General features: G+C 52.6%; 1 protein-coding gene across 1 annotated transcript; it reads right to left on the bottom strand.

Annotated features, from left to right (window-relative positions):
• Positions 1 to 18,456: 18,456 nt before the first annotated feature.
• LOC121854677 (proline and serine-rich protein 1-like) lies at positions 18,457 to 20,604 on the bottom strand. Its single transcript, XM_042349374.1, has one exon. It carries the CDS (start codon positions 20,602 to 20,604, stop codon positions 18,457 to 18,459), a length of 2,148 nt encoding a protein of 715 aa, XP_042205308.1.
• Positions 20,605 to 25,431: the final 4,827 nt, after the last annotated feature.

Raw genomic sequence — 25,431 nt, 5'->3', positions numbered from 1 at the left:
GCAATGCTACCCCTCTACCAGTACTACCACTCTACCAGTACTACCACTCTACCAGTACTACCACTCTACCAGTACTACCCCTCTACCAGTACTACCCCTCTACCAGTACTACCCCTCTATCAGTACTACCTCTCTACCAGTACTACCACTCTACAGGTACCCCACTACCAGTACTAACAACCCGGTCTCTCACCTACAGGAGGAACAATGCAGCTGGGTGGTGGTCCTCGCCTGACAGTGACGCCGCCTGGGAAGGTTGTGTTCTCGTCAGGTACCGGGGTGGTGCTGGGGTGCCTGGCGGAGGGAGCGCCGCCACTTCCTCCATCACCTGGGTCACGAGGGAAGGTCACCCCCTGGCCACTCAGTCACCGTATATGGAGGTGTTGGCTAATGGCTCTCTTGTTCTCAGGCCCTTCCCTCCAGACAGGTTAGTTGTGTGTTCATGTTGACAGGTATGTGGTTGTGTTAGACAGGTATATGGTTGTGTTAGACAGGTATGGGGGGTGATGTGGGCAGGTGGTGGTTTTTAACAGGTATGTGGTGTGTTGAACAGGTATGTGGTTGTGTTGGACAGGTATGTGGTAGTGTTAGACAGGTATGTGGTTGTGTTGTGGTAGTCTTAGACAGATATGTGGTTGTGTTAGGCAGGTATGTGGTGTGTTAGACAGGTATACGGTTGTGTAAGACAGGTATATTTATGTTAGACAGGTATGTGGTTGTGTTGGCAAGTATGTGGTAGTTTTAGACAGGTATGTGGTAGTTTTAGACAGGTATGTGGTAGTTTTAGACAGGTATGTGGTAGTTTTGAACAGGTATGTGGTTGTCTTGAACAGGTATGTGGTGTGTTAGACAGATATGTGGTTGTCTTAGACAGGTATGTAGTTGTCTTAGACAGGTATGTGGTAGTGTTATACAGGTATGTTGTTGTGTCACACAGGTATGTGGTAGTGTTATACAGGTATGTGGTAGTGTTAGACAGGTATGTGGTAGTGTTATACAGGTATGTTGTTGTGTCAGACAGGTACATGGTTGTGTAAGACAGGTATATTTTATGTTAGATCGGGTATGTGGTAGTTTTAGACAGGTATGTGGTTGTCTTACACAGGTATGTGGTAGTGTTAGACAGGTATATGGTGTGTTAGACAGGTATGTGGTTGTCTTACACAGGTATGTGGTAGTGTTAGACAGGTATGTGGTAGTTTTAAACAGGTATGTGGTTGTGTTGGACAGGTACATTGTGTGTTAGACAGGTATGTGGTGTGTTAGGCGGGTATATGGTTGTGTAAGACAGGTATATTTTATGTTAAGGTGGTGGGTTGTGTTGACAAGTATAGTAGTTTTAGACAGGTATGTGGTAATTTTGAACAGGTATGTGGTAGTTTTAGACAGGTATGTGGTTGTCTTAGACAGGTATGTGGTTTGTCTTAACAGGTATGTGGTGTGTTAGACAGATATGTGGTTGTGTAAGACAGGTATATTTTATGTTAGACAGGTATGTGGTTGTGTTAGACAGGTATGTGGTAGTTTTAAACAGATATGTGGTTGTGTTAGACAGGTATGTGGTTGTGTCAGACAAGTATGTGGTTGTCTTAGACAGGTATGTGGTGTGTTAGACAGATGTGTGGTTGTGTCAGACAGATGTGGTTGTGTTAGACAGGTATGTGGTTGTCTTAGACAGGTATGAAATGGTAGACAGGTATGTGGTTGTCTTAGACAGGTATGTGGTAGTGTTAGGCAGGTATGTGGTTGTGTTAAACAGGTATGTGGTTGTGTCACCAGGTATGTGGTTGTCACCAGGTATGTGGTTGTGTCTGGGTATGTGGTTGTGTCAGACAGGCATGTAGTAGGTTGAACAGGTATGTGGTTGTCTTAGACAGGTATGTGGTTGTGTTAGACAGGTATGTGGTTGTCTTAGACAGGTATCTGGTTGTCTAGACAGGTATGTGGTTGTCTTAGACAGGTATGTGGTTGTCTTAGACAGGTATGTGGTTGTCTTAGACAGGTATGTGAGTTTTAGACAGGTATGTGGTTGTCTTAAACAGGTATGTGGTTGTCTTAGACAGGTATGTGGTTGTCTTAGACAGGTATGTGGTTGTCTTAGACAGGTATGGTTGTCTTAGACAGGTATGTGGTTGTCTTGGAACAGGTATGTGGTTGTCTTAGACAGGTATGTGGTTGTCTTTGACAGGTATGTGGTAGTGTTAGACAGGTATGTGGTTGTCTTAGACAGGTATGTGGTTGTGTTAGACAGGTATGTGGTAGTGTTAGACAGGTATGTGGTTGTCTTAGACAGGTATGTGGTAGTGTTGGACAGGTATGTGGTAGTGTTAGACAGGTATATGGTTGTCTTAGACAGGTATGGTTGTCTTAGACATGTATGTTTGTCTTAGACAGGTATGTGGTTGTCTTAGACAGGTATGTGGTTGTCTTAGACAGGTATGTGGTTGTCTTAGACAGGTATGTGTAGTGTTAGGCAGGTATGTGGTTGTCTTAGACAGGTATGTAGTTGTCTTAGACAGGTATGTGGTTGTCTTAGACAGGTATGTGGTTGTCTTAGACAGGTATGTGGTAGTGTTGGACAGGTATGTGGTTTGTCTGGTGGGTATGGTTGTCTTAGACAGGTATGTGGTTGTCTTAGACAGGTATGTGGTTGTCTTAGACAGGTATGTGGTTGTCTTAGACTGGTATGTGGTTGTCTTAGACAGGTATGTGGTTGTCTTAGACAGGTATGTGGTTGTCTTAGACAGGTATGTGGTAGTGTTAGACAGGTATGTGGTTGTCTTAGACAGGTATGTGGTTGTGTTAGACAGGTATGTGGTAGTGTTAGACAGGTATGTGGTTGTCTTAAGACAGGTATGTGGTTCTTGTGAACAGGTATGTGGTTGTCTTAGACAGGTATGTGGTTGTCTTAGACAGGTATGTGGTAGTGTTAGACAGATATGTGGTTGTCTTAGACAGGTATGTGGTTGTCGTGGGCCATGGTTGTCTGACAGGTATGGTTGTCTTAGACAGGTATGTGGTTGTCTTAGACAGTGTGTGGTTGTCTTAGACAGGTATGTGGTTGTCTTGGTGGGTATGTGGTTGTCTTAGACTTGGTGTTAGCAGACGGGTATGTGGTTTGTTGTGTTGAACCAGGTTTGTCTTGAGACAGGTGTGGTTTGTCTGGGCTGGTTGTCTTAGACAGGTATGTGGTAGTGTTAGACAGGTGTGGGTTTGTCTTAGACAGGTAAGTGGTTGTCTTAGACAGGTGTGGTAGTGTTAGACAGGGTGTGGGTATGTGGTTGTTTGGTTATGTGGGTATGTGGTTGTCTTAGACAGGTGTGGTTTGTCTTAGACAGATGGTAGAGTGTTAGACGGGGTATGTTGTACTGTAGTGTGGTTGTCTTAGACATGGGTGTGTCTTGAATAGTTTGTCTTAGACAGGTATGTGGTTGTCTTGACAGTATGGTAGTGTTAGACTGTGTAGACAGTTGTATTGGTGGTTGTCTTAGACAGGTATATGGTAGTGTTAGACAGGTACGTGGTTGTCTTAGACAGGTATGTGGTTAGAACAGAACTTACCTGAGACTATCTCATGTATCAGCCCCTTCCTAGTCCCTCAGCGCTTAACATAAATGGGGGACTGTGTGGCACTCATTAGCCCCTCGCTCTACACCGCTTATTACGATTGGGGTCTATTAGGCAACTGTAGAAGGGATACAACAGGTCGTCACAGCAGGAGGTTCACAACAGGAGGTTCACAACAGGTCGTCACAACAGGTCGTCACAGCCGGAGGTTCACAACAGGACGTCACAACGGACATCTCAACAACGTCGTCACAGCAGGAGGTTCAACAGGTCGTCACAACAGGACACTCTGTGGTCGTCACAGCAGGGGTTCGCAGGGGTTTCACAACAGGTCAAAGTCTGTGGGAGCTCAAGGGGTCGTCACAACAGGTCGTCACAGGGAGGTTCTAGCAACAGTCGTCACAACGAGGTTGTGGTATCACAACAGGTCGTCCTTGGAGGATCAACAGGTCGCTGGCAGGATTTGCATGGAATAGATCAAACAGGAGCACAACAGGTCGTCAAGACAGGAGGTTCAGCAGGTACATCAGCAGGTTCAATAGGTGTCCAGGCGGTACAACAGGTCGTCAAACAGGAGCACAACAGGTCGTCCCAACAGGAGGTACAACAGGTCGTCACAACAGGAGGTGCACAACAGGTCGTCACAACAGGAGGGTTCTGCAGGTCGTCCCAACAGGAAGTTGCACAACAGGTCGTCACAACAGGAGGTGGGTCGTACAACAGGAGTGCAGCAGGGTCGTCACAACAGGAGGTGCAAAACAGGTCGTCAAACAGGTCGTCAGGCAGGACCACAACAGGACGTCACAACAGGTCGTCACGCCAGTTGCAACAGGTCGTCAACAGGTCGTCAAACAAGAGGATCACAACAGGTCGTCACAGCAGGAGGTTCACAACAGGTCGTCAAGCAGGAGGTGCGCAGGTCTGACAACAGGGGAGGTTCAAGCAAGTCGACACAAAAGGTGCACAACAGGTCGTCAAACAGGTCGTCACAACAGGTCGTCACAGAGGTTCACAACAGTCGTCCCAACAGGAGGTTCAACAGGTCGTCCCAACAGGAGGTTCCCAACAGGTCGTCCCAACAGGAGGTGCACAACAGGTCGTCACAACAACTCGTCAAAGATGTGTCACAACAGGAGGTTCACAACAGGTCGTCCCAACAGGAGGTGCACAACAGGTCGTCACAACAGAGGTTAGGTCGTCGGAGGTTGCACAACAGGTCGTCACAAGTCGGAGTCGTCACAACAGGTCGTCACGAAAGTTCACAACAGGACGTCACAACAGGTCGTCGGAGGTTCAAACAGTCGTCGGAGTCGTCGGTAACAGGTCGTCTGGCAGAGTTTACAACAGGTCGTCAAAGCAGGAGGTGCACACAACAGGTCGTCAAACAGGAGTCCGAGTCGTAAAAGTGCACAACAGGTCGTACAACAGGTCGTCACAACAGGTCGTCACACAGGAGGTTCACAACAGGTCGTGGAAAGTTCTAACAGGTCACAGGGTTTCAACAGGTCGTCCCAACAGGAGGTGCAGTACAGTCGTCACAACAGGTCAGAAGTCACAACAGGTCGTCACAACAGGAGGTTCGTAAGTCGTCCAGGAGGTTCAAAGGTCGACACAAAGGAGGTGTGCAACAGGTCGTCAAACAGGTCGTCACAACAGGTCGTCACAGGAGGTTCACAACAGGTCGTCCAACAGGAGGTTCACAACAGGTCGTCTAACAGGAAGTTTCCAACAGGTCGTCCCAAGGAGAGGTGCACAACAGGTCGACACAGGTCGTCACAACAGGTCGTCAACAGAGTTCTACAACAGGTCGTCCCAGGAGGTGCACAACAGGTCGTCACAACAGGAGTTCACAACAGGTCGTCACAACAGGAGTGCACAACAGGTCGTCACAAAAGAGGTACAACAGGTCGTACACAGGTCGTCACAACAGGTCGTCACAGCAGGTTCTGGCGTCACAACAGGTCATGCATGAGTTCACAACAGGTCGTCACAAGTGTCAACAGATCACAACAGGTCGTCACAGCAGGAGTTCAGGTCGTCAAGCAGAGTGCAGTGGTCGTCACAAGAGTTCAAACAGGTCGACACAAAAGGAGGTGCACAACAGGTCGTCCACAACAGGTCGTCACAACAGGTCGTCCTGGGAGGTTCACAACAGGTCGTCCCAACAGGAGGTTCACAACAGGTCGTCCCAACAGGAGTTCCCACAGGTCGTCCAACAGGAGAACAGTCGTCTGAACAGTCGTCACAACAGGTCGTCACAACAGGAGTTCACACAGGTCGTCCCAACAGGAGTGCAGGTCGTCACAACAGGAGGTTACAACAGGTCGTCACAACAGGAGGTGCAAAACGGGGTAACAGGTCTGCAACAGGTCGTCACAACAGGAGTGCACAACAGGTCGTGCAGAGGTTCACAACAGGTCGTCAACAGGAGGTTCTGCGGGTCATCGTGGAAGCTGGGGAGGTCGCAAAGTTCGAGCAGGTCTCACAGGAGGTTCACAGTTCAGGCAGGATTCACAACAGGTGAGTTCACAGGAGGTTCACAACAGGTCGTCACAGCAGGAGGTTCACAACAGGTCGTCAGCAGCAGGAGGTTCACAACAGGTCGTCACAACAGGGTCGTCACAGAGGAGGTTCACAACAGGTCGTCACAGCAGGAGTGTTAACAACAGGTCGTCACAGCAGCAGAGTTCACAACAGGAGGTTCACAACAGGTCGTCACACCAGGAGGTTTCTAACAGGAGGTGCACAACAGGTCGTCACAGCAGGAGGTCCACAACAGGTCGTTGACAGCAGGAGGTTCACAACAGGAGGTTCGCAACAGGTCGTCACAGCAGGAGGTTCACAAAAAGTCGTCACAACAGGTCGTCACAGCAGGAGTGTTCACAACAGGTCGTCACAGCAGGAGGTTCGCAACAGGTCGTCACAACAGGAGGTTTGCAACAGGTCGTCACAACAGGAGGTTTGCAACAGGTCGTCCCAACAGGAGGTGCACAACAGGTCGTCACAACAGGTCGTCAGCAACAGGTCGTCACAGCAGGAGTGTCACAACAGGTCGTCACAGCAGGAGGTTCACAACAGGAGGTTCACAAACAGGTCGTCACAGCAGGAGGTTCACAACAGGTCGTCACAGCAGGGAGGTTCCAAAACAGGTCGTCACAGCAGGAGGTTCAAGCCAGGATCGTCACGCAGGAGGTTCACAACAGGTCGTCACAGCAGGAGGTTAACAACAGGTTGTCAGCAACAGGTCGTCACAACAGGTCGCAGCAGGAGGTTCACAACTAGTCGCCGCAGCACGAGGTTTACAACAGGAGGTTCACAGCAGGTCGCCAGCAGGAGGTTCAGCAACAGGTCGTCACAACAGGTCGTCAGCAGGAGGTTCACACAGGTCGTCACAGCAGGAGGTTCAAAGCAGGATGTCACGGCAGGAGGTTCACAACAGGAGGTTCACAACAGGTCGTCACAGCAGGAGGTTCACAACCGGAGGTTCAAGCAACAGGTCGCAGCAGGAGGTTCACAACAGGTCGTCACAGCAGGGAGGTTTACAACAGGTCGTCACAGCAGGAGGTTCACAACAGGAGGTTCACAACAGGTCGTCATAGGAGGAGGTTCACAACAGAGGTCTCACAATAGGTCGTCACAGCAGGAGGTTCACAACAGGTCGTCCAGCAGGAGGTTTGGCAGGATGGTCACGGCAGGAGGTTCACAACAGGACGTCACAGCAGGAGGTTAACAACAGGTTGTCACAGGTCGTCACAACAGGTGGTCACGCAGGAGGTTGCAACAGGTCGTCGCAGCAGGAGGTTCACACAGGAGGTTCACAACAGGTCTCAGCAGCAGGAGGTTGCAACAGGTCGTCAGCAACAGGTCGTCACAGCAGGAGGTTCACAACAGGTCGTCACAGCAGGAGGTTCAAAGCAGGACGTCACGGCAGGAGGTTGCCAACAGGAGGTTCACAACAGGAGGTTCACAACAGGAGGGTCCACAACAGGTCGTCACAGCAGGAGGTTCACAACAGGAGGTTCACAACAGGTCGTCACAGCAGGAGGTTCACAACAGGTCGTCAGGCAGCAGGAGGTCTGCCAACAGGTTGTCTCAGCAGGAGGTTCACAAACAGGAGGTTCACAACAGGTCGCCATCAGCAGGAGGTTCACAACAGGAGGTTCACAACAGGTCGTCACAGCAGGAGGTTCAGCAGGATCGCCACGGCAGGAGGTTCAGAACAGGTCGTCACAGCAGGAGGTTCACAACAGGAGGTTCACAACAGGTCGTCACAACAGGTCATCACAACAGGTTGTCACAGCAGGAGGTTCACCAGGACGTCACAACAGGTCGTCACAGCAGGAGGTTCAGCAGGATCGCCACAACAGGTCGTCACAGCAGGAGGTTCAAAGCAGGATCACACACTAGAGGTTCAAAGCAGGATCGTCACAACAGGCTTCGTCACAGCAGGAGGTTCAAAGCAGGTCGTCACAACAGGCCGAGGGAGGTTCACAACAGGTCGTCACAACAGGTCGTCACAACAGGTTGTCACAGCAGGAGGTTCACAACAGGAGGTCAGCAACAGGTCGTCAGCAGCAGGAGGGTCATAGCAGGATCGTCACAACAGGTCGCCTGCAGCAGGAGGTTCAAAGCAGGATCACAGTAGGAGGTTCAAAGCAGATCGTCACAACAGGTCGTCGCGGCAGGAGGTTCACAACAGGAGTGGTCACAACAGGTCGTCACAGCAGGAGGTTGATACAGGTTGGAGGCTCAAGCACAGGAGGTTCACAACAGGTCGTCACAGCTGAGGTTCACAACAGGTCGTCACAGCAGGAGGTTGATAACAGGTCGTAGGAGGTTCACAACAGGTCGTCACAACAGGTCGTCACAACAGGAGGTTCACAATGATCGCCACAACAGGTCGTCACGGCAGGAGGTTCACAACAGTAGTCACAGAGGTCACAACAGGTCGTCAGGAGGTTCAAACAGGTCGTCACAGCAGGAGGTTCACAACAGGTAGTCACAACAGGAGGTTCACAACAGGTCGTCACAACAGGTCGTCACAACAGGAGGTTCACAACAGGTCGTCACAGCAGGAGGTTCAACAGGATCGTCACAACAGGTCGTCGTGCCGTAGGGTTCAAAACAGGTCGTCACAGCGGAGGTTGCCAACAGGTCGTCAACAGCAGGATCACAACAGTCGTCACAGCAGGAGGTTCCGGCAACAGGAGGTTCACAACAGGGTCGTCGCAGCCGAGGTTCAACAGGTCGTCACGCAGGAGGTTCACAACAGGTCGTCACAGCCGGAGGTTCACAACAGGTCGTCACGGCAGGAGGTTCACAATAGGTCGTCACAACAGGAGGTTCATAACAGGTCGTCGATGAGTGTCTCACAACAGGTCGCTCGCGCAACAGGTCGTCACAGCAGGAGGTTCAGAACAGGCCGTCATAGCAGGTCGTCAGTAAGCAGGTCGCCAGGGTCGTTACAGCAGGACGTTACAGCAGGTCGTCAAGCAGGACGTTACCTTGGTGCGCAGGACAACAGAGGTCGCCGCTGTGGTCGCCGCAGGTCGTTACAGCAGGTCGTCGCAGCAGGTCGTCATAGCAGGACGTTGCAGTGGACGTCAGCAGGGCTGTAGGTCGCGCGGACGTTGGCGCAGGTCGCCGCAGCAGGCGCTTGCAGGGTAGGGTGTTGGCCGGAGTTGCGCAGGTCGTCAGCAGGATGTTGGCAGAGGATACGGCAGGACTCAGCAGGTCGTCAGCAGCAGGTCGTTACAGCAGGTCGTTACAGCAGGTCGTCACAGCAGGACGTTGGCGGTCGTTGCAGCAGGTCGTCAGCAGCAGGCCTGGGCAGCAGGTCGCTGCAGGTCGTTACGCAGCAGGACGTTGCAGCAGGTCGTCATAGCAGGACGTTACAGCAGGACGTCACAGCATATTATACAGCAGGTCGTCAGCAGCAGGTCGTTACAGCAGGTCGCGCAGCAGGTCGTTAGCAGCGACGCGTTACAGCAGGTCGTCACAGCAGGTCGTCAGCTAGGACCTCACAGCAGGTCGTCAGAGCAGGTCGTCGCAGCATGTCGTCACAGCAGGACGTCACAGCAGGTCGTCAAAGCAGGACGTCACAGCAGGTCGTTACAGCATGTCGTTACAGCAGGTCGTTACAGCAGGTCGTCACAGCAGGAGGTGAACACGGCTCTCAGTGGGGGGGGAGAGGAGGAGGGGGGAGTAGGAGGGTGAGGGGAGGAGGAGAGGGGGAGGGTGTCGGGTGTACAGGTGTTAATAGATCATAAACAGGTATTAACAGTGTCTCTGGCAGGTATCGGGCGGACGTTCACGCTAACAGTAAGATGTCAGGTCCAACCCTCATGGTGTGGTCGTGTCACCACCTGTCACACTACAAGCAGGTCAGTAACCCCTGTCACCCCTTCTCACGTTACACTGGTATAGACCACTAATATCACACTCCTCCAGGTGTCATGAAAATGTGTGTACTGTCCTGATCACCTGTACACGGTGTACTGTCCTGATCACCTGTACACGGTGTACTGTCCTGATCACCTGTACACGGTGTACTGTCCTGATCACCTGTACACGGTGTACTGTCCTGATCACCTGTACACGGTGTACCGTCTGTTTCACCTGTAACATTTGGTACTGTCCTGATCACCTGCACATTTGTACCGTCCTGATCACCTGTACATTGCGTATTGTCCTGATCACCCGTACACGGTGTACTATCCTGATCACCTGTAACACGGTAAAACAGTCCTGATCACCTGTACACGGTGTACCGTCCCGGATCACCTGTACACGGTGTACCGTCCTGATCACCTGTACACGGTGTACTGTCCTGATCACCTGTACACGGTGTATTGTCCTGACCACCTGTACACGCACTGTCTGATCACTGTAACACGGTGTAATTGTCTCTGGATCACCTGTACACGGTATTAACCTGATCACCTGGGTACACGGATCGTCCTGATCACCTGTACACGGTGCACCGTCCCGATCACCCGTACACGGTGTGGATTGTCCCGATCAATTCGTGCTACGGTGCGGTACCGTCCTGACCGCACTCCGTACACGGTGTACTGTCCTGATCACCGGTACACGGTGCACCATCCCGATCACCCGTACACGGTGTACTGTCCTGATCACCCGGTACACGGTGTACGTCCTGATCAATTGCACACGGTGTACTGTCCTGATCACCTGTACACGGTGTACTGTCCTGATCACTTGTACACGGTGTACTGTCCCGATCACCCGTAACACGGTGCATTGTCCTGATCACCCGCACACGGTGCACTGTCCCTGATCACCGTACACGGTGCATTGTCCTGATCAATCTTCGTACACGGTGTACTGTCCTGGATCACCTGTACACGGTGGACTGTCCTGATCACCTGCACACGGTGCACTGTCCCGGATCACCACACGGTGTACTGTCCTGATCACCCGTACATGGTGTACCGTCCTGATCACCTGTAACACGGCAGGTACTGTCCTGACTCCGCACGGTGTACCGTCCTGATCACCTGCACACGGTGTACTGTCCCGGATCACCTGTACACTTGTGTACCGTCCTGATCACCTGCACACGGTGTAATTGTCCCATCACTTCGTACACGGTGGTTCGTCCTGATCACCTGCACACGGTGTACCGTCCTGGGATCACCCGTAACACGGTGTACTGTCCCGATCACCTGTACACGGTGCACTGTCCCGATCACCTGTACACGGTGTACTGTCCTGACTTCACCTGTGTACACGGTAGTACTGTCCTGATCACCTGTAACACGGTGCACCGTCCCGATCACCTGTACACGGTGTACCGTCCCGATCACCTGTACACGGTGCACCGATCACCTGTAACACGGTACCGTCCTTGGATCACCTGTACACGGTGCATTGTCCTCATCACCGTACATTTGGTGGCCGGTCCTGATCACCTGTAACACGGTGCACTGATCACCTGGTGTACACGGTGTACTTTCCTGATCACCTGTACACGGTGGTACTGGTCTCTGGATCAATTGCACACGGTGTATCGTCCTGATCACCTGTACACGCAGTGTATTGTTCCACCTGTACACGGTGTACTGTCCTGATCAATTGCATGCGTGCACTGTCCTGATCACTCGTACACGGTGCACCGTCCCGATCACCTGCAATACTGTGCACTGTCCTGATCACCTGTAACACGGTGTACTGTCCTGATCAATTCGCACACGGTGCACCGATCAATTCGTACACGGGTGTGTACTGTCCTGATCACCCGTACACGGTGTGCTCGTCCTGATCACCTGTACACGGTGTACTGTCCCTGATCACCTGTACACGGTGTAATTGTCCCGATCACCTGTACACGGTGTACTGTCCTGATCACCTGTGGGTACAATGGTGTACTGTCTCTGATCACCTGCAATATTTGTGTACTGTCCTGATCACCGTACACACGGTAATTGTCCTGATCACCTGTACACGGTGTACTGTCCTGATCACCGTACACGGTGGATCAAACCTTGATCACCTGCACACGGTGTACTGTCCCGATCACCTGTACACGGTGTATTGTCCTGATCACCTGTACATGGTGTACTGTCCTGGATCACCTGTACACGGTAGCCGGTCTCGATCACCTGGTACACGGTGTACTGTCCTGATCAACGTACACGGTGTACCGTCTCTGATCACCCGTGGTAACACGGTGTACTGTCCTGATCACCTGCAATATCGGTGTACTGGGTCCTGATCACCTGTACACGGTGTACTGTCCTGATCACCTGTACATGGTGTATTGTCCTGATCACCTGTACACGGTGTACTGTCCTGATCACCTTGTACGAACATCCTGATCACCTGTACACGGTGTACTGTCCTGATCACCTGTACACGGTGTACCGTCCTGATCACCCGTAACACGGTGCACCGTCCTGATCACCTGTACACGGTGTACTGTCCTGATCACCCGTACAATGGTGTACCGTCCTGACCACCTGTACACGGTACCGTCCCGGATCACCCGTACACGGTGTACCGTCCCGGATCACCCGTACAATGATGTACCGTCCTGATCACCCGTGCCGCCGTACTGGTCCCGATCACCTGTACACGCAGTACTGTCCTGGATCACCCGTACACACGGTGTACGGTCCCGATCACCCGTAACACGGTGTACCGTCCTGGATCACCCGTACACACGGTAAAATGTCCTGATCACCTGCACACGGTGTACCGTCCGGATCACCCGTACACGGTGCACTGGTTCCGATCACCGTACACGGGTGCACTGTCCCGATCACCCGGGTACACGGTGTACTGTCCTGATCACCCGTAACACGGTGCATCGTCCTGATCACCCGTACACGGTGCATTGTCCTGGATCACCTGCGTACACGGTGTACTGTCCTGATCACCTGTACACGGTGTACTGTCCTGATCACCCGTACACGGTGTACTGCCTGATCACCTGTACACGGTGTATTGTCCGATCACCTGCAATACTTCCAGTACTGTCCTGATCACCTGTACACGGTGTACTGTCTCTGATCACCTGTACACGGTGTACTGTCCTGATCACCTGTACACGGTGTACTGTCTCTGATCACCTGTACACGGTGTACTGGGTCCGATCACCTGTACACGGTGTACTGTTCCGGATCACCTGTACACGGTGTACCTCTATCCTTGATCACCTGTACACGGTGTACTGTCCTGATCACTCCGTACACGGTGTACTGTCCTGATCACCTGCACACGGCGTAATTGTCCCGGATCACCTGTACACGGTGTATCGTCCTGATCACCTGTACACGGTGCATTGTCCTGATCACCTGTACACGGTGGATTGTCCTGATCACTCAGCACGGTGTACTTGATCACCTGTACACGGTGTACCGATCACCTGTACACGGTGTACCGTCCTGATCACCCGTACACGGTGTACTGTCCTGATCACTCAGCACGGTGTACTGATCACCCACACGGTGTACTGTCCTGATCACCTGTGCATGGTACTGTCCTGATCAATTGCACACGGTGTACTGTCCTGGATCAATTCGTACACGGTAAAATTGTCCTGATCACCTGTACACGGTGTATCATCCTGATCACCTGTACACGATGCACTGTCCTGATCAATTGTACACGGTGTATTTCGTCCTGATCACCTGCAACACGGTGTACTGGTCCCGGGATCACCTGTACACGGTGTACTGTCCCGATCACCTGGTGCACACTTGGTGTATTGTCCCGATCACCCGTACACGGTGTACCGTACTGATCACCCGTACACGGTGCATTGTTCCCTGATCACCTGGTACATGGTGCACCGTCCTGATCACCTGCAGACGGTGCATCGTCCTGATCACCCGTAACACGGTGCACCGTCCTGATCACCCGTAATATCAGGTGTAATTGCACCGATCACCTGCACACGGTGCACTGTCCTGATCACCTGTACACGGTGCACCGTCCTGATCACCCGTACACGGTAAAATGAGTCCCGATCGACCGGCCACTGCGTGCATTGTCCTGATCACCTGTATTACGGTGTATTGGTCCTGATCACCCGTAACACGGTGCACGTTCCGATCACCTGCGGCCATCGGTGTACCGTCCTGGATCACCTGCACACGGTGTACTGTCCTGATCACCTGCACATTTCGGTGTGTACTGTCCCCGATCACCTGTACACGGTGTATCATCCTGATCACCTGTACACGGTGTACTGTCCTGATCACCCGTACACGGTACTGTTCTGGATCACCTGTACACGGTGCACCGTCCTGACCACCCGTACACGGTGCACCGTCCTGATCACCTGTACACGGTGTACTGTCCTGATCAATTGTACACGGTGTACTGTCCTGATCACCTGTACACGGTGTACTAGAATTAATTAACGACTTTTTACTTTTGTAATATAAAATTTATTATTTTATCTATTATAATTTATGAAAATATGATCATACTAATAATGATGATAAGAACATAAGAACATGAGGAGTTGGCCTGTGCATGGGTGCTCCTGTCGAGAGTTACTACCACTCTCTATCATCCATGAATCTATCCAGCCTCCCTTTAAAACTTTCCAGAGTTCCAGCACTTACTACAAAGTTGGTAAGCTTGTTCCACTCGTCCACCACCCTATTTGTGAACCAGTTCTCCCTCCTAAACCTAAACTTATCCAACTTAAATCCGTTGCTCCGAGTCCTATCCTGCTAGATATTATTATAAGAACTTTATCTATATCTCCTTTATTCTAGGGAATGCAAGTTTAGTTTCTTTAACCTATCCTGATATAGAAGGTTTCTAAGTCCAGGAATCATTTTCGTCATTCTTCGCTGCACCGACTATAGTGAATTTATATCCATTCTATAATAAGGGCACCAGAACTGAACCGCATAATGGAGGTGCGGCCTGACTAATGCAAGATATAGTTGCAATAAGTCCTCAGCACTCTTATTACCTGATGGCCACCTACTACTAGTACTACTACTACTACTACTACTACTTTTAACGTGTCCTCCAGCCTCAATAGCCACACCTTCGCCACCATTTATTTACCTTAATATTAAATATCCTAATACATAAGAAACTATCCTATCTGTGTTAATATTGAGCCGCAGATCCATGCGGCATTCGGTGACTGTAGCCTCATAGTCGATATCTGCAGCAGTTGTCGGAGAGGGGGCACAAGCTCTCGTTCCCTGAGGCAGAGCAAAGCCGACCGAAGGAGAGAAGGACAGTCGACATCTCATCCAGGCTGTGACATAACTCCTGGGCTGCTGCTTTTGTTCGGAGATCAGCTCCGTGAGTCTGGCGTAGAAACATCTTGCACTTAGCCCATCCCACCAGAGGTTGTGAACACTAGAGGAGTGAAGCTGCCTTGATCAACATTTTTGAATTCTCTCCCCATATGCCCTTCTTTGTCGTTCTGTTCCTCCTATGTGCAGCATCGAGAGCTAGGTTACGGTGACAAACGGCCATGGGATCAAAAATCCTGATGTCGAAGAAAGCTGCTGTCCTCGCGTCCAGAATCTCGAGCACTGACGTCCACGGGCTTGTAGATGTGTTGAAGTCCCATGTTGGAAGATCTCGCCATCCAGTGGAAGGAGGCTTGTTCACACGTCCTGGCAGATTTCTTCAACATATTTGCTGTGAGATCCCTTACCGTCATGCCTCATGCATATGAAGCCCCTTCTTAAAACCATGGCGTGATCACCATCATAGAATAGCCACACGCATTGGGAGGGCAAACCATTTACTGGCCAACCGTACCTTAGAGCAATGGCATTCAAAATTTGTTTGTTAAGGCTGAAACCATTTGCCCTTATCGGTAACGTAGTTAACCAGTTCGAGGCGCCCACCTCCTGCGCTATAGCTACTTTTTTTTGTCAAATTTTCTGGAACCAGCAGCAATAGTTGCTGCAACATGTCATTTTGGCAGTGCCGATCTGTTGTAATGGACCCATGATCTTATTATTCTGCTGGTGTCCACTTCCTGTTGCATTCTGGGCTATTATGTGTCAGTGGCTGCTGTGAGCTTAAGTGAATTTTTGATGTTCAGTCAGCAATCTCCTCTGGATTAGTTAGTCCCATCCCTCCCAGTCTTGGTGGAAGTGCAAGAAGTGTTCTTTCTTCTAGGGTTAAGTCAGGGTGTTTCACTAGTTTGGGAATGAACTTGACACTGATTGCTTCTTCAAAGGGTGGAGGAGGGTCGGATCTCAGGGATGGTACGCATCAGGTAGTTCCAACGATCTTGACTCCATGTGTGAATGCTGCAAGGCCGCATGTGGCTCTGTGTTAGCAATTCTCCGATAGAGCATGGATTGCTAACCCACTCATTCACCTTTCCCCCTACGTACTGGGTCTTGAAGTCCGTAATGCCAATTACTGCGCCTAGATGTCTTTGGCCGTCCTTAGATATTTTGATTCACTTTCGCCGAAAATTCCACAGCCCGATCATAATGATCTGGCTTCACGATGAGGAAGGATTTGCTGGCGTTAGGGTGGTACCCTATATGTGGAATAATAATAATATTAATAATAATAATAATAAACCATATGGACAAGTTACCCACATTATTATACTGTAGTAGTGGAGGCCTGGGACAGATCTCTAGGCACCGTATATGGCGGGTGTTTTACATATACTGGGGAGAGAGAGAGAGAGAGAGAGAGAGAGCAGCTAACTCAGAAAGACACAGCGGGACACAGGAAGACACAGCGGGACACAGGAAGACACAGCGGGACACAGGAGGCAGCGGGACACTGGAAGACACAGCGGGACACTGAAGACACAGCCGCGGACACAGGAAGACCTGGCAGGACACAGGAAGACACAGCCAGGACACTGGAGAGACACAGCGGGACACTGGAAGACACAGTGGGACAAGGAAGATGGCGGACACAGGAAGACACAGTGGGACACAGGAGACACAGCGGACACAGGAAGACACAGCGGGACACAGGAAGACACAGCGGGACACAGGAAGACACAGTGGGACACAGGAAGACACAGCAGGACTGGAAGACCTGGGGACCAGAAGACTCAGTGGGACACAGGAAGAACTGTGGGACACAGGAAGACCTGAGGGACACAGGAGACACAGCGGGACACAGGAAGACCAGTGGGACACAGGAAGACACAGCGGGACACTGGGAAGACACAGCGGGACACAGGAAGACACAGCAGGACACAGGAAGACACAGCGGGACTGAAGACACAGCGGGACACAGGAAGAGACACAGCGGGACACAGGAAGACACAGTGGGACACAGAGGGAAGACCTGGCGGGACACAGGAAGACACAGCGGGACACAGGAAGACCTGGGGACACAGGAAGACACAGCGGGACACTGGAGAGAACACAGTGGGACACAGGAGGACAGCAGGCACAGGGAAGACCTGTGGGACACTGGGAAGACCTGGCAGGGACCAGGAAGACCTGCAGGACACAGGGAAGACACTGTGGGACACTAGAGACACAGCGGGACACAGGAAGACACAGTGGGACACAGGAAGACACTGCGGGACACTGGAAGACACAGCGGGACACTGAGAGACACAGCGGGACACAGGAAGACACAGCCGGGACACAGGAAGACACAGCGGGACACAGGAAGACACAGCAGGACACAGGGAAGACACAGCGGGACACGGGAAGACACTGTGGGACCTGGGGAAGACTGGCCAGGACACAGGGAAGACCTGTGGGACACAGGAAGACCTGTGGGACCTGGGAGACCTGGCCAGGGACCTGGGAAGACCTGTGGGACCTGGGAGACCTGTGGGACACAGGGAAGACCTGTGGGACCTGGGAGGAACCTGTGGGACACAGAAGACCTGTGGGACACAGGGAGAGACCTGTGGGACCTGGGGAGAGACCTGTGGGACTGGGAAGACCTGTGGGACCTGGGAGCCTGGCTGGGACCTGGGGAGACCTGTGTGGGGACCTGGGGAAGACCTGTGGGACACAGGGAAGACCCTGTGGGACCTAGGAGAACATGGCAGGACCTGGGAAGACCTGTGGGACACAGGAGGCCTGTGGGACACAGGAAGACACAGCAGGACACTAAAGACACAGCCGGACCTGAGGAAGACCTGACAGGACACTGGAAGACCTGGCGGGACACTGGAGAGACTGTGGGACACAGGGGCCAAGCAGGACCTGGGGAGGCCTGTGGGACACAGGAAGACCTGTGGGACCTGGGGAGGAAGACCTGTGGGACCCTGGGAAGACCTGTGGGGACCTGGGGAAGACCTGTGGGACCTGGGAAGACCTGTGGGACCTGGGAGACCTGTGGGACCTGGGGAGACCTGTGGGACCTGGGAAGACCTGTGGGACACTGGAGAGACCTGTGGGACCTGGGGAAGACCCCTGTGGGACCTGGGAAGACCTAGCCAGGACACAGGGAAGACACAGCAGGGACACTGAAAGACACAGCGGGACACAGGAAGACCTGACAGGAACACAGGACACAGGCAGGACACAGGAAGACCTGTGGGACACAGGGAGACAGCCGGGACAGGAAGACAGTGGGACACTGGGAAGACACTGTGGGACACAGGAGAGACACAGCAGGACCTGGGGAAGACCTGGCAGGACTGGGGAAGACCTGTGGGACCTGGGAGACCTGTGGGACACTGGGAGACCTGTGGGACCTGTGGGACCTGGGAGACCTGGCCGGGACCTGGGAAGACCTGTGGGACCTGGGAAGGGACCTGGGACCTGGAGACCTGTGGGACACTGGAAGACACATGTGGGACTGGGAAGACACAGCCAGGACAAGGAAGACCTGTGGGACCTGGGAAGACAGTGGGACACAGGAAGACCTGTGGGACACTGAAGACTGTGGGACACAGGGAGAGAACTGGCCAGGGACCTGGAGGACCAGCGGGACACAGGAAGACCTGCAGCAGGACACTGGGGCCTGTGGGACCTGGGGAGACCTGGCAGGACCTGGGAGAGAGAGACCTGTGGGACACTGGGAAGACCAGCCAGGACCTGGGAAGACCTGTGGGGACACTGGAGAGACTGTGGGACACTGAAGACCTGTCGGGACCTGGGAGACCTGTGGGACCTGGAGAGAACCTGTGGGACACTGGGAGACCTGTGGGACCTGTGGGACCTGGGAAGACCTGTGGGACACTGGAAGACCTGTGGGACTAGGAAGACCTGGGGACAGGAAGACACAGCAGGACACAGGAAGACCTGGCAGGACACTGGAAAGACCTGTGGGACACTGAAAAGACACAGCAGGACCTGGGGAACCTGTGGGACCTGGGAAGACCTGAGGGACACTGGGAGAGACCTGTGGGACACTGGAAGACCTGTGGGACACAGAAAGACACAGCCAGGACACAGGGAAGACCTGTGGGACCTGAAAGGAGCCTGGCCAGGACCTGGGGAGGAAGACCTGTGGGACCTGGGAAGACCTGTGGGACTGGGAGAGACCTGTCCGGGACCTGGGGAAGACCTGGCGGACACTGGAGACCTGTGGGACCTGGAAGGAACCTGTGGGACCTGAAGACCTGTGGGACTGGGAGACCTGGGGGACCTGGGGAGACCTGGCTGGGACACTGGAGACCTGGAGGGACACTGGAGAGACCTGTGGGACTGAAGGGACCTGTGGGACCTGGGAAGACCTCAGCAGGACACTAGGAAGACCTGTGGGACCTGGGAAGACCACCAGCAGGACCTGGGGAAGAGCCTGTGGGACACAGGAGGAACCTGTGGGACCTGGGAAGACCTGCAGGACACTGGAAGACCTGTGGGACCTGGGAAGACCTGTCAGGGACCTGGGAAGACAGCCGGGACCTGGGAAGACCTGTGGGACCTGGGAGAGACCTGTGGGACCTGGGAGACCTGGCCAGGGACCTGGGGAGAGAGACCTGTGGGGACTGGGAGACCTGGCCAGGACCTGGGGAGACCTGTGGGACCTGAGAAGACCTGTGGGACACAGGAACCTGTGGGACTGGGAGACCTGTGGGACACAGGAGACCTGTGGGACCTGGGAGACCTGTGGGACCTGGGAGACCTGTGGGACTAGGGAAGACCTGTGGGACCTACAGGAAGACCTGGCAGGACCTGGGAAGACAGCCAGGACAGGAGACCTGGCAGGACCTGGGAAGGCCTGTGGGACTGGGGAGAAGACCTGTGGGACTGGGAAGACCTGACGGGACTGGGGAAGACCTGTGGGACACTGGGAGCCTGAGCAGACCTGGGAAGACCTGGGGGACACAGGGGAGACCAGCGGGACACTGGGAGACAGCAGGACCTGGGAAGACCTGTGGGACACTGGGGAAGACCTGTGGGCCTGGGAGAGACCTAGCCAGGACCTGGGAAGGAACCTGTGGGGACCTGGGAAGACCTGTGGGACTGGGAGACCTGTGGGACCTGGGAAGACCTGTGGGACCTGGGAGAGGACCTGTCGGGACCTGGGAAGGGACCTGTGGGACTGGGAAGACCTGTGGGACCTGGGGAAGACCTGTGGGACCTGGGAGACCTGTGGGACCTGGGAAGACAGCGGGACACTGAAAGACATGGGACCCAGGGAAGACACATGGCCGCCCTTGACCTCTCAATTATGACCAGTGTTGCACCAGCGCACCCAGGACCATTACACCTGGGACCATTCCTGTACACCTGGGACCATTACTGTACACCTGGGACCATTACTGTACACCTGGGACCATTACTGTACACCTGGGACCATTACTGTACACCTGGGACCATTACTGTACACCTGGGACTCACCTGGGACATTACACCGGGACCATTACTGTACACCTGGGACCATTACACCTGGGACCATTACTGTACACCTGGGACCATTACACCTGGACCATTCACCTAGGACCATTACTGTACACCTGGGACCATTACTGTACACCTGGGACCATTACTGTACACCTGGGACCATTACTGTGCACCTGGGACTACTTAACCGGGACCATTACACCTGGGACCACTACACCTGGGACCATTGCTGTACACCTGGGACCATTACTGTACACCTGGGACCATTACACTGTGGGACCATTACACCTGGGACCATTACTGTACACCTGGGACCATTACTGTACACCTGGGACCTGCTGTACACCTAGGACCATACTGTACACCTGGGACCATTATCACCTGGGACCATTACTGTACACCTGGGACCTCTCACCTGGGCCATTACCCTGGACCATTACACCTGGGACCATTACTGCACACCTGGGACCATTATTGACACCTGGGACCATTACTCTGACACCGGACCATTACTGTACACCTGGGGACCTTCAACACACCTGGGACCGATGTGTGCACCTGGGACCATTACTGACCTCGAGACCATTACTGTACACCCAGGACCATACACCTGGGACCATTACTGTACACCTGGGACCGTACTTACACCTGTGACCGTGCACTGTACACCAGGACCATTACACCTGGGACCATTACTGCACCTGGGACCATTACACACCTGGGACCATTACTACCTGGGACCATACTGTACACCAGGACCATTACACCTGGGACCATTACTGTACACCTGGGACCATTACTGTACACCTGGGACCATTACTGTACACCAGGACCATTACACCTGGGACCATGACTACACCTGGGACCATTACCATACACAGGACCATTACACCTGGGACCATTGCACACACACCTGGGACCATTACTGTACACCTGGGACCATTACTACCTGGACATTACTGTACACCTGGGACCATTACTGTACACCTGGGACCTGCATCTGGGACCATTCTGTACACCTGGGACCATGCCACACCTGGGACCATTACTGTACACCTGGAACCATTACTCTACACCTGGGACCATTACTGTACACCTGGGACCATTACTGTATACCTGACCGTTCAGTACACCTGGGACCATTATCACACCTGGGACCATTACTGTATACCTGGGACCATTACTGTACACCTGGGACCATTACTGTTATCCTGGGACCATTACTGTACACCTGGGACCATTACTATATACCTGGGATCATTCTGTACACCTGGGACCGTTCTGTGCACCTGGGACCATTACTGTACACCTGGGGACCATGACAGCATACCTGGGACCATTACTGTACACTGGGACCATTACTGTACCTGGGACCATTACTGTACACCTGGGACCACGTGCTACTGTACACCTGGGACCGTTCTGTAGCACCTGGGACCATTACTGTACACCTGGGACCATACTGTACAGGACCATTACTGTACACCTGGGACCATTACTGTACCTGGGACCATTACTGTATGCCTGGGACCATTACTGTACACCTGGGACCATTACTGTATGGGATCTTCTGTACACCTGGGACCATTGCTGTACACCTGGGACCTCTGTATACCTGGGACCATTACTGTACACCTGGGACCATTACTGTATACCTGGGACCATTACTGTACCCTGGGACCATTACACCTGGGACCATTACTGTATCCTTGGACCATTACTGTAAACCTGGGACCATTACACCTGGGACCATTACTGTACACCTGGGACCATTACTGTACACCTGGGATACTGTACACCTGGGACCATTACTGTACACCAGGACCATTCTGCACCTGGGACCATTACTGTACACCTGGGACCATTATGCCTGGGACCATTACTGCACACTTGGGACCATTTTTACACCTGGGACCATTACTGTACTCCTTGGACCATTATGCCTGGGAGCATTACAGCACACTTGGGACCATTCACGTACACCTGGGACCATTACTGTACTCCTGGGACCATTATGCATGGGACCATTACTGTACACCTGGGACCATTCTGTACTCCTGGGACCATTACTGTACTCCTGGGACCATTACTGTCACCTGGGACCATTACTGTACTCCTGGGACCATTGTGCCTGGGACCATTACACCTGGGACCTGCTGTCACCTGGAACCATTAATATACACCTGGGACCATTACTGTACACCTGGGACCATTTCTGTACACCTGGGGCCATTACTGTACACTTGGGACCATTATTGTACACCTGGGACCATTACTGTATACCTGGGACCATACTGTACACCTGGGACCATTACTGTACACCTGGGACCATTACTGTATACCTGGGACCATTACACCTGGGACCATTCTGTACTCCTGGGACTCTTGTGCCTGGGACCATTACTGTACCTGGGACCTTTACTGTACTCCTGGGACCATGTGCCTGGGACCATTCTGTAAACCTGGGACCATTACTGTACACCTGGGACCATTATGCCTGGGACCACACTGTACACCTGGGACCATTACTGTACACCTGGAACCACTACTCTACACTGGGACCACTACTGTACACCTGGGACCGTTACTGTACACCTGGGACCATTACTGTACATCTGGGACCATTACTGTACACCTGGGACCGTTACTGTACACCTGGGACCATTACTGTACACCTGGAACCATTACTGTATCTGGGACCATTACTGTACACCTGGGACCATACTGTACATCTGGGACAATTACTGTACACCTGGGACAGTTACTGTACACCTGGGACCATTACTGTACCTGGGACCATTACACCTGGGACCATTACTGTCACCTGGGACCATTACTGTACGCCTGGGACCATTACTGTATACCTGGGACCATTACACCTGGGACCATTACTGTACTCCTGGGACTATTATGCCTGGGACCATTACTGTACACCTGGGACCTTTACTGTACTCCTGGGACCATTATGCCTGGGACCATTACTGTAAACCTGGGACCATTACTGTACACCTGGGACCATTATGCCTGGGACTATTACCATAAACTTGGGACCATTACTGTACACCTGGGACCATTATGCCTGGGACCTTTACTGTACACCTGGGACCATTACCGTACACCTGGGACCACTACTCTACACCTGGGACACTACTGTACACCTGGGACCGTTACTGTACACCTGGGACCATTACTGTACATCTGGGACCATTACTGTACACCTGGGACCGTTACTGTACACCTGGGACCATTACAGTACACCTGGAACCATTACTGTACATCTGGGACCATTACGTACACCTGGGACCATTACTGTACATCTGGGGACAATTACTGTACACCTGGGACAGTTACTGTACACACAGGACCATTACTGTACCTGGGACCATTACTGTACACCTGGGACCATTACTGTACCTTGGACCATTACTGTACACCTGGGACCATTACTGTACCTGGGACCATTACTGTGCACCTGGGACCATTACAGTACATCTGGGGACCATTACTGTACACCTGGGACCATTACTGTACACCTGGGACATCGTACACCTGGGACCATTACTGTACACCTGGGACCGTTACTGTGCACCTGGGACCATTACTGTACATCTGGGGCCCATTACTGCTCCTGGGACCATTACTGTATACCTGGGACCATTACTGTACACCTGGGACATTACTGTACCTGGGACCGTTACTGTGCACCTGGGACCCGTGCACAGTACACCTGGGACCATTACACATCTGGGGACCATTACTGTATATCTGGGACCATTACTGTATACCTGGGACCATTACTGTACCTGGGACCAAGTACAGCACTGGGACCATTACTGTACATCTGGGTTACATACATCTGGGACCATTACTGTATACCTGGGACCATTACTGCACACCTGGGACCATTACTGTACTCCTGGGACCGTTACTGTACACCTGGGACCAATACTGTACACCTGAGACCATTACACCTGGGACCATTACACCTGGGACCATTGTACACCTGGGACCATTACACCTGGGAACATTACTGTACACCTGAGACCATTTCTGTACACCTGGGACCATTACACCTGGGACCTTTACTGTACACCTGGGACCATTACTGTACACCTGGGACCATTACACCTGAGACCATTACACCTGGGACCATTACTGTACACCTGAGACCATTACACCTGAGACCATTACACCTGGGACCATTACTGTACACCTGAGACCATTACACCTGGGACCATTACTGTAGACCTGGGACCATTACACCTGGGACCATTACTGTACATCTGGGACCATTACACCTGAGACCATTACTCCTGGGACCATTACTGTACACCTGGGACCACTACACTTGGGACTATTACTGTACACCTGGGACCATTACACCTGGGACCATTACTGTACACCTGGGACCACTACACCGGGACCATTACTGTACACCTGGGACCATTACACCTGGGACAATTACACGTGGGACCATTACACCTGGGACCATTACACCTGGGACCATTACACCTGGGACCATACTGTACACCTGGGACCTACACCTGGGACCATTACTGTACACCTGGGACCATTCCACCTGGGGCCATTACTGGACACCTGGGACCATTAC

The sequence above is a fragment of the Homarus americanus genome, unplaced genomic scaffold (genome assembly GCF_018991925.1).
Source record: "Homarus americanus isolate GMGI-L3 unplaced genomic scaffold, GMGI_Hamer_2.0 scaffold23105, whole genome shotgun sequence".
Classification (NCBI taxonomy): domain Eukaryota; kingdom Metazoa; phylum Arthropoda; class Malacostraca; order Decapoda; family Nephropidae; genus Homarus; species Homarus americanus.
This window is presented reverse-complemented; position numbering and strand designations above follow the sequence as displayed.

Excerpts from the sequence above, each read along its gene's own strand:
- LOC121854677 (XM_042349374.1), bottom strand. The coding sequence starts at position 20,604 with ATGTCTTTCAGTGTCCCGCTGTCTTCCCAGGTCCCACAGGTCTCCCAG.